Source organism: Salvelinus namaycush, chromosome 18 (genome assembly GCF_016432855.1).
Source record: "Salvelinus namaycush isolate Seneca chromosome 18, SaNama_1.0, whole genome shotgun sequence".
NCBI lineage: Eukaryota > Metazoa > Chordata > Actinopteri > Salmoniformes > Salmonidae > Salvelinus > Salvelinus namaycush.
This window is the reverse complement of record NC_052324.1, coordinates 1,182,567-1,192,610: the sequence shown is the minus strand read 5'-3', so window position 1 is coordinate 1,192,610 and position 10,044 is coordinate 1,182,567. Positions and strand designations below refer to the sequence as shown.

Sequence of the window (10,044 nt, the reverse complement as noted above, 5' to 3'; positions counted from 1 at the left end):
TCAGCAATAAGAGTTTATTGAAGCAATTGTAGGGAAAATTACCAGTGTAAAGTACTATTCAATTCAAGCATTTACATAGCATTAGACTAACAAAACCATTTTGCCCCAACAGTGCGATCCTGGCGCTGTCCTTTCAGCACCATGAAGGGTGCTCCAATTGCTTAAAATGACATATAATCAAGATCTATTACCTATGCCTAATAGTCATACTCACATTATTATTATTATTACAAATATAAGATTACTTCTCACAATGTTGCTCAATTAGTAATGTTAGATCAAAGCTGAATCAATGTCTTGCAAGATCACATTGATAATTTGCATTTTACATAACAGAACCGACTATAATACATACCATAGCATTGTAGGCCTATAACGTTACACCAAAAACAACAAATTTCTAATGAGATTTTACATTCAATTCCTCTTTTAAAGTAATTGCATGGAAAAGATCATGTGTAACAAATTAGGAACTAGAATACTAATAATAGAAATTCAACATGATCTCTATGGTAACAACATTCGGGTAGAAAAAAATTGCTAAATATCAATTAGTTCAATGTTTTAATTTTAAAAGTAACTAATTTACTTTTACTCTAAGTACTTTTTAAATGAACTACTTTTTACTTGAGTAGTTTTTTTACAACAGTAGTTTTACTTTCTTCGGTACTTAACTCTTTTGAGTTGGCTAAATCTAAATTCACCTTAAGACTTGAGTAAAGCACATGTGCAACACCAGTGATGAGGTTGTGGTTGGCAAACTCCAGGATTAGGAGCAGGATGGGGTACTCGCTCTGTCTCTTCCACAGGGTTGAGTCATCACTCAGACCCATCCAGTGAAGCAGCAGTGTTCGCATGGCCTCTGGAAAAAGCTCTGAGGCCAATTCCTCTGCGGGTGGCAGATCTGTGATTCGCTCTATGTGCCGCACCTTGAAGCCCTCTACCTGCTGGCTGATACTACTGTTGGCTCCATGGAACTGCTGGCCAAGCCAGCAGCCTATGGAGTGAAGCAGGTGGCTGGAGTACACAGAGCCCCACTTCCGAGCCTCTAGCAGAGCTAGTACAATGTCCGCCACATCCCTCTCCTCCAGGGGCCTGCTCACACAGCGCTCAATGCTCTCCAACAGAAGCAGTATGGTCTCCTGCTGGTCAGTCCCCAGCTGTTTCTCAGAGCTCAGCTTTTCCTCCAAGCCCTGCAGTTTTTGACTTAAGATGGAGGGACATAGATGGACTGGCTGTGCTGGCATACTCTCATTTGGCAGAAAGCAGTAATCGTGGTCTGCTGAAGTGTCACCTGAAGGGCCTGTGTCTGCCTCTGGGATTTCCACAGATTGAGATGGGTAACCTTGGGGATTCCGGGACATCAGTTTGAGCTTTAGGTCTTGGTCATACATCTCCACAACGATCTGGGGTGGTGGAGGATCCAGCTGGACACTCAGGTTGTAGTTCATCTTTAGTGGGATGTCATTTAGGCGGGACTTCCATACCTCCTACAGTATGAGTGACCATTAAGTATCAGTACATTACATTGTTGGCCTACTTCAAGTATTCATCAGGTGACATTGAAATTGTAGGTTGTAGCCTCTATGGGTGGATTTGTTATATAACTAGGAGTCTGAAATGTTACCTGAAAGTTATCCAACACAGAGAGCTGCTCTTGTTTACTATACATTTCAAAGGCCACTCGAAAAACACCTTGGATGCTGTAGAACCACATGCAATTGTTGGCAGTGGGTACCCTCAGTCCATGGAATCTAAAAGCTGTGAATTGCAAACAAGATATGATATCCATAAACCATGCAACTTGCTTTATGATGTTCTGTATCTGGGGATAAAAACTTACCTGAGGAGAAATGTAGTTTAGTTGCCAATCCTTTCTTTGCAAACTTTGCATGATATCTGGGATGGTTCTCTGTGCGGATATCAGTGTTTGAGAAGAGATCAGCCCCTAAAAAGAGAGGAACCATTGGTCCCTAAAGAAGAGCAAAAATAAGTCCCAATTTTAAAATGTACTGAGAGATAGCTGACGCAGGCTCTTCGCTCGCTAACGTTAGCTATGCAGCTATGTAACTCACCTCGATAGGACAGCTCGTCACTTTGAAAGAGCTTCTATTTGACAAGTATATGAAGCGAACTTTCAGCTTGCCACCATCCCAACACGGTAACTGGATAGTTGTGTATGTTGACATTATAAACCAGAAAGTTAGTTACAGCAATTGAACAACATTATTGTAATATTATGCAGGTCCTCTCATGCTTTAATGTTGATGACGACAAGAGAAATGCTGGTGAAAGGAAACATCCTGAACATGTGACATAAAACAACCAATCAACGCTCTTGCGGGAGTACGTTAAGCAACAGAGCGAAGATGGCCGAGGTAGATTTTGGTGACAGTGAACTCTTTGAACAATTGGGAGAGAGTATGCCTACTGCAACTCACATTCGGTTCACGGAGGAAGAGGAGGATGGAGAAGAAGGCTCTGAACTCAAGGGAAGATTGGGGGAGTGTGAGGAAACAATACGGAGTTTGATAGAAGAGAATATCCTTGTGTGTGTGAGAAGCTAGCAGGTGTTCGCTAGCTAGGCACGGTCATAGGCTCTAAATTAGATTGAGTACAGCTAGACCAGTAGTGACTTTCGTAGCAGGTTAGAATGTACGCAACAGGCTAGGATAATTAACGTGGCAGGTTAGGAAAAAGCCAATGCCGTTTTCAAGACAACTGGGAACTCGGGGGGGAAAAAACGAGTGCCTACTGTGAAATCGTTTTGAACGGTCATCCAACTCAGAATGTCAAGTCGGGAACTTGGGCGTCTTTCTATAGCAGCGTTTCCCAAACTCGGTCTTGGGGTCCCCCCCTGAGTGTACATTTGGTTTTTGCTCTAGTACTACACAGCTGATTCCAATAACCAACTCATCATGCATTGATTCTTTTAAAGATGTACTATACAGAAATCGCTCCCATTTCCTGGTAGCACAAATTCTAATAGTTGTAATTTCAGTTTGACTAAACAAGTACAGTGTAGAGAATCATTGTACCATCTAAAGCGCTTTGAAATATATTAACCATCATCCAAAATATTGTATTTTCAGCTGTTTGAAGCTTGTGTACAAAAGCAAGACGCAAAAATCCGAAACTTAAGACCGGGAAGCATAGTAGTTCACAGGCAGATCTACCGCCTCTTAGACTTGCGTTCAATATGAATGACAGAGCTATAACACATTTCTATTTGAATTTGGTCAGGTTGCCCAAAAAGTTACATATTGCAGCTTGAAAGCTGTGTAGTGTTAGGGCAAAAAACAAATCCTGTTCTAGCGCTTCAACTGACGTCATGATTTGACTGCGTTTTTCCAGAGTTCCCATTTGTCTTGAAAGCACCATTAGGAGGATTGGCTAAAGTGCTCTCCTAAATAGAGCCCCACAGTGGAGGTGTCATAATACCCATAAAACCTAGCGGTAAAACAGGGAAATGGTTCCAATCTTTTTTTCCATTCATTTTCCCCATCAGGGATTTAGAAACACGGACGGTCTGTGTTTCGTGTAGGCTTACCCTGGCATGACGTTTTGATGTCCAATATGTATTTATATGGTTAAGGTGACTTATCAATATTTGTCTCAATTTACGTTCAGATTCAAAAATGCTAATTAACATCAAAGTAGATATTATGCAAGACTACAAATCCCTGCAAGCTCCTGCATGGAATCTCTAGCTGACACCTTTGCTAAAAGACTGTCAATTTAAAGCTTGCACAAGAGAGTTCACAGAATTGCCAATTTATTCATAGTTAATCCAGAGATTCTTACCTTTTGCCTTGATTCGGCATTCTCGTCCAGATCATCATGTCGTTTGTATTTCTAGCATTTAATTTTTGTGGGGTAAATACAGGTGAATATATTGATAGAAGTCACCTTGTCCTAGAGAGATTTACACAGTTATCAAAATGTCACGCCAGGGTAAGCCTACACGAAACACAATGGTAGAAAAACGATTGGAACCATTTCCTTGTTTGACCGCTAGGTTTTATGGGTATTATGACTCATACTTCGGGACTCTATTGCTACGAAAAGTCACTTCTGGTAGTAGCTGTACTCCAAGTCACAACCACCATCAGGTCTGGCCTAACATTAGCTAGGGACCTAGCTAGCAAAAGAGAAAATGTATTGTATGTCATTGGTTGGATGTGCCCCTTGAGAGCATTTAAGATCACTACCTTGCATACTTTTGGTCATTGCAGTTAAATACTATACTAGCTAGAACCCATGCAAAAAGTAATGTTTTCTGTCCTGCCATCTGCCAAGCTGTAGTAACTCCCAAGTCTGGTGGAGTGAATGGTTGCCGAAAAATGTTAGATTTGGTCACACTCTTCAATGAAGCACTGCAGATTTTATGTACATAGCTAGAAGTAGAGTCACTTTCCATTCATCCAATTATAAATAGCTTGGTTAGGACTGAACCTTTTCCAAACAAACAAATGTTAGCAGACTGACTTGTTTGATGTCTAGCTATGTTGTTTTGATATGAAGTACCTCTTCTTTCCTTAACCTATTGTCCACACCAAGAGTTGAAGAGAAAATTGAAAGTGTTGACAAGGCCAAGGTAAGTTATTGATACACAACTCACTAGACTAGATACATTTCCACAGTAATGTCCTCATTCAAATGTTTTTCTTCCAGTGGCATTAATGTTGAAAACATCAAGATTGATGGTCCTCTTCTACACATCCTTTTTGCAAACAATAACATCTCAAAGTAGGTATTTTTTGGGCTTTAGAACCATAATTGGAGAAATGTTCTTACTTGATTATATGATCTTTGGGTATTAACATGTGAACTGTTAATCTTCTTTTCCCAGGCAATGCCGTCAAGAAATTGAAGACTACATCTGTAGTATTGTTCAGAAACATCAGCAGCAGGGAGTAGTTGAAAAAGGAAATCCCTACGGAAATGTCAACCCTCAGGTGCATTTCCAGATTTCCTCCTCAAGCTTCAAAGAAGGAACAGTTAATTACAATTAAAATATTTTACGTCTCTGTTTTCTTCCCCATGCAGTCTTCAAGTTTCATTATGGAAGAAGATCAGAAGACCAAGACCTCCTGTGGAATCAAAAAGATTAAGGAGGCCTTCAGTGTGAGTTTTTTTGGGAATGGGGACAATCTAAGTGTCCAGACCATGCTTTTTTTGTCTGGATATAATATTTGTCTCTCTTTTCACAGATGGTGGGAAGTGTCCTGTATTTCACCAGTTTCTGTCTGGACAAACTTGGACAGCCCCTGCTAAATGATAACCCCCAGCAGACAGAAGGATGGGAGGTTCCAAAGTATCCTCAACACTGCTTTCTCTTCCCTCTGTCCTTCACTCCCATCTTCAACAATGACACATTTCAGTGTAGAGTCAAGCTTTGATTGTTGGAGAAAATCAACTGGAGAGGAATCTCAGTTGCCACTCTTTGAACCTTGAACCATTATCTTCCTTGTCTTTCGTTGTGTGTATATGAATGTATGTTGGAGTCGTTATATGAGTAAAAAAAAAGGTGTGTTTTGTTACCCACTTTGAAACTACAGTTGCATCATTTATTGAGTTTCTGAATTGTTGCAAAGATATCAGCAGATCTTCAGCCAGGTCATTGCCTTAGATGGACAAGAAGTACAGATGAAAGAGAAAAGGTATAGCAGACATTCTTATGATTTAAAAAATAAAAATTATGCAAGAAATATCTAAATTATAATATATCTTACTGTGCCGTTTGTGCCCACTCTGCAGAGCTAAGCCTTGTTGTTTCAACTGTGGGTTGGATGGTCATCAACTTCGAGACTGTCCTCAGGTAAGTCTTGAATAACTTTTGACTTTAATGTGCATCATGTAACAGGGAAGTTCCTCACTTACTATGGCCAGACAGAAGAGCTTAAAATCAGGTTTGACGTGATCAGCTCTGTTCATGTTTGCTCCTTTAGCCAAAGGACATGGCCAGAATCAACAAGAAGCGGAAGGAGTTTTGTCACGGTAACCAGGGAAACCTGAGCAATCAGCGTTACCATGCTGAGGAAGTGGAGGAGCGATTTGCCAAATACAAACCTGGATTCATAAGGCAAGGCAGATTGAAAATGTCTGATGGCCTTGACATAATAAGATACCAATTTGTTATCAGTTGTTGTTGCAGGGCTAAAGTGAAGTTGTTGTAGAGCTTGGGTTTTTGATATCCCATATCTCTTACCCATTGGGGTTTGTGTTTTCTTACAGTGAGAAGCTGCTGTCTGCACTGGGAGTTGATATGAACACACTACCACCTCACATCTACCGCATGAGGCAGCTAGGCTACCCACCTGGTTGGCTTAAGGAGGCAGAGATGGAGAACTCCGGTCTCATGCTATATGATGGGAAGGGTAAGATTTCACCCAGAGAGACCATAGCCACTTTACCAAACACTGGCCTTTCAGTTTTGGTTGATGCACTGCTCTTTCATGATTCTCATTCATATTGCACTGCTGTGTTCACTATATAGTTTCAAGTGATGAAGAACCAACTGGGGACAATGGACAAAAAATCTCCTATGATGTTTCCAAGCTTGTAGATTTCCCAGGCTTCAATATATCTTCACCCCCTAGTGTGAAGGATGTAAGTCTCCTTGAAAGCAGTTTGATATCTGGCCATCATTAAGGTACAAGCACAGAGGTCTTTGCCACCACTTGTAAACCTTTGCACCGACATTTTCCCCCCCATGATTTTTAGGACTACAGGCTATATGGCTCTATTCCAATGCAGCATAATCACATGAAGCAGAATTTTGCTGCTTATCTGTCTAACAATTTTCCAATGGTAAGTTAAAAATTATCCTATTTAACTTTTTTATCAATTGTTTGCCACTGTATTGTGTGCGCACTATAAATTAATATATTTTGCCAATAGCCTGGTGCCAACTGCAATAAAAGACCACATGAATCCAACTCAACTCCCCGGCAGACAAAGAAAAGGAGATCTGATGCCAGGAGTTCAGATATGGACTTTGATTCAGGTAGAAGTGTTATAATTCCAGGTGTCTTAACACAAAGAGAAAACAATTACGCTATAGCGACCAGCAGATGAATATATTCTGCTTTACATAACTTTTCACTGTCATTATGACTGGTCGTTCTGTCTGCAAAAACAGGAAAATACTTTTGCGTCACTTATGTTGTATGTGTGCAATGGCCGTGCTCTGGCAGTGCATAACACTTGTCAGTGTCTGTTTCCAGACCAGGATACTACACCCCGCCGCCACCGGAGCTCAGACAGCTTCCAGTTCCAGCCCCCACTGCCCCCTTCCTCACCATCCTTTGGTTCACCCCCTCCCTTACCTCATGGTACTCCGCCAGCTACTCCCACACCACCTCCTCTTCCTAAGGGAACACCTCCCCCCACGCCCACTAATGGCTCAAGGGCACTGCGGGGACGCACTGTGGGAGGGAGTGAGGAGTCTGCAGGCGGGGAGGAGGAAGAGCTGACACTGGAAGAGCTGGAGGAGCAGCAGAGGCTGATCTGGGCAGCATTGGAAAATGCTGACACCGCCACCAACAGTGACTCTGAGACACAAGCTGTTGGAACACCCCTCCCCAGCTCGCCCAGCGTCTCCACACCCGCCCATGTTGATACTGAAACTGAACTGGAGGATGGTGAAGCTGAAGATTATGAGGAAAAGGAGGGATTTATGGAGGCTGCCAGCCTCAACCGTGATGAGCAGATCAGTGTTGAGACATCTTCTAGCAAATGTCAGGATTATGAGGAAGATGCTGAAGATAAAGGCAAGGTGGTTGAAGACAAGAGCAGCTTACTGCAATCACCAGATGAAGAAGAGAGCCCTCAGAGCCCTGAAGCTGCCACAGATAGAGGCAATGTGCTTGCACAGAAGGTCAGATTGCTGCAAACGCCAGTGCAACAAGTGAGTCGTCAGTCGGATCCCTCAGGTCAAGATGCTATAGAGGGAGATCTGTCTGACTCTTTGGGGAATGTAATGGCCGTGCCTCACCGGAGTAGGTTTGCACAGGGCATTATTCCCTTTGAGGACACGCCAGAATTCACAGAAGTTGCTGAGGCCACCGGGACATACATTCGAATCCGAGACTTGCTGAAAGGTTCCCCCCGAAATATGGCGAAAATCAAAAAGTGAGAAAAGACTGGCTTGAATTCAAATCCAGGGATTATTTTGCATAAACTTTTTTTTTTTTTTTTTTTTTTTTACAAGTCTGTTGATTTCATACACTTTCCTTTCTGTAAGTGTGCCACAGAAATTGGAGCGGAACAGTTTGGTGACCTCATTCAAACATCCTTTTTAATATTTTATTTTTTGTACTAAACTGAATGTTTTTTCTGTGTATGAGTTAGCTGGGGTCTCAAGATGCAAGGTTTTTCTTTCAGGAAACCCCATTGCTAGTTTAGGTAGTGTCTGTTTTGACATTCACAGAATCATTTTTGTAGCAATGACAACATCCATATTGCTCTTTTTAGGTGTAAAGATTTTATAAAATGTTTTTCCTCTTTCTGTTTTTACCATCAATTGATAATTTTACAGTTACATGGTCTCATTGCTCTCTAGGTGCGCCTCCTTTTCTCATGGTTCAAGAAGCCTCCCATTGGCTACTCTTATCAAATAAGGACATTCATTTTGATGTTCTTTTAAAGTTAATTTGAAACTCGTTGATTTTTACAATTCTATCTTGACACAGGAAATGGGTCTCTGCATTCAGAATCTCACGACAGCAATATGGCTGTGCATAATCTCATGTTTATTATATATTTTTTTAAAGTATCTATTTTTTTTTCTCCACAATTTCGTGGTGTCCAATTGGTAGTTAGTCTTGTCTCATCGCTGCAACTCCCGTATGGACTCGGGAGAGGCGAAGGCCAAGAGCCGTGCGTCCTCCGAAGCACAACCCAGCCAAGCCGCACTGCTTCTTGACACAATGCCCACTTAACCCGGAAACCAGCCGCACCAATGTGTCGGCGGAAACGCCGTACACCTGGCGACCGTGTCAGTGTGCACTGCGCCCGCCCCGCCACAGGAATCGCTAGTGCGGGATGGGACAAGGACATCCCTGCCGGCCAAATCCTCGCTTAACGCAGACAACACTGGGCCAATTGTGCGCTGCCCCATGGGTCTCCCGGTCGCGGCCGGCTGCGACAGAGCCTTGGCTCGAACCCAGATTCTCTAGATGTTGATTTATTTTTAAGTAACAACCATTGCTGTCAGCATCAAATACATCTATGCTCTAATTGCTACTACAGAATGGCACTAGATGGCAGCAACACTTCATTTGACCACTACATTACATTTGACTATTTGTATTTATTAAGGATCCCCATTCTTCCTGGGGTCCAGCAACATTAAGGCAGTTATATACCATTTAAAATATTGCATGACATAACACTTTTCACAATCCATTAAGTGTGTGCCCTCAGGCCACTAGTCTATCACATATCTACAATACCAAATCCATGTGTACTTGTGTGTTTGTTCTTCACAGTCCCCACGGTTCCATAATGTGTATTTTTATATATTTTTTTATCTGATTCTACTGCTTGTATTAGCTACCTGATGTGGAATGGAGTTCCATGGCTCTATGAAGTAGAGGTCGACCGATTATGATTTTTCAATACCGATACCGATTATTGGAGGACAAAAAAAGCCGATGCCGATTTTATTAAAAAAAAAAAAAAAAAACTTTTTTTAAATATATATATATCATACACACACACACATTTTTGTAATAATGACAATTGCAACAATACTCAATGAACACTTATTTTAACTTAATATAATACATAAATACACACGCACACAGCTCTGAAGTGACAATGATACTGAAGTCTGCTTAGGAGACAAATACTCTCAACTGTTTGAATAAAAATAGAGTTTAAGTTACCTGTGATGAATGTTGAAAACAAACTTTAATTTCTATATGCAGGAAATCCTATTTTAATAATGGGCATGGTAAGAATTGACAACCAAAGTGCGAGTCATAATTCCCATGACACCTAGCAAAATCTGAAAAGCGGTTCCTTCATTTATTCCAT

At 41.5% G+C, this 10,044-nt stretch overlaps 2 protein-coding genes across 2 annotated transcripts; one reads left to right on the top strand and one right to left on the bottom strand.

Moving 5' to 3' along the window:
* Nucleotides 1–2,281, bottom strand: si:ch211-110p13.9 (uncharacterized protein LOC562347 homolog). Its single transcript, XM_039012692.1, has 4 exons — nt 2,076–2,281; nt 1,844–1,973; nt 1,628–1,761; nt 1–1,490 (listed from the first exon to the last, which is right to left on the bottom strand). The coding sequence occupies exons 1-4, from the start codon at nt 2,187–2,189 to the stop codon at nt 624–626; spliced, it is 1,245 nt and encodes a 414-aa protein (XP_038868620.1). The 5' UTR covers nt 2,190–2,281; the 3' UTR covers nt 1–623.
* A 74-nt stretch (nt 2,282–2,355) lies between these two features.
* On the top strand, nt 2,356–8,512 carry LOC120062989 (zinc finger CCHC domain-containing protein 8-like). Its single transcript, XM_039013049.1, has 14 exons — nt 2,356–2,541; nt 4,555–4,597; nt 4,675–4,749; nt 4,853–4,958; nt 5,050–5,127; nt 5,214–5,317; nt 5,598–5,663; nt 5,761–5,821; nt 5,952–6,085; nt 6,238–6,380; nt 6,500–6,612; nt 6,727–6,813; nt 6,904–7,009; nt 7,230–8,512. The coding sequence occupies exons 1-14, from the start codon at nt 2,370–2,372 to the stop codon at nt 8,138–8,140; spliced, it is 2,199 nt and encodes a 732-aa protein (XP_038868977.1). The 5' UTR covers nt 2,356–2,369; the 3' UTR covers nt 8,141–8,512.
* Nucleotides 8,513–10,044: the final 1,532 nt, after the last annotated feature.

What these genes read in the sequence shown, in the direction of transcription:
- LOC120062989 (XM_039013049.1), top strand. Translation starts at nt 2,370, where the DNA reads ATGGCCGAGGTAGATTTTGGTGACAGTGAACTCTTTGAACAATTGGGA. An exon ending in AAAGTGTTGACAAGGCCAAG is followed by an intron (nt 4,598 to 4,674) that starts GTAAGTTATTGA and finishes TTTTTCTTCCAG; the next exon opens with TGGCATTAATGTTGAAAACA. An exon ending in GAAGGATGGGAGGTTCCAAA is followed by an intron (nt 5,318 to 5,597) that starts GTATCCTCAACA and finishes ATTGTTGCAAAG; the next exon opens with ATATCAGCAGATCTTCAGCC.
- si:ch211-110p13.9 (XM_039012692.1), bottom strand. Translation starts at nt 2,189, where the DNA reads ATGTCAACATACACAACTATCCAGTTACCGTGTTGGGATGGTGGCAAG. An exon ending in TAAACTACATTTCTCCTCAG is followed by an intron (nt 1,762 to 1,843) that starts GTAAGTTTTTAT and finishes TGCAATTCACAG; the next exon opens with CTTTTAGATTCCATGGACTG. An exon ending in CTGTGTTGGATAACTTTCAG is followed by an intron (nt 1,491 to 1,627) that starts GTAACATTTCAG and finishes CTCATACTGTAG; the next exon opens with GAGGTATGGAAGTCCCGCCT.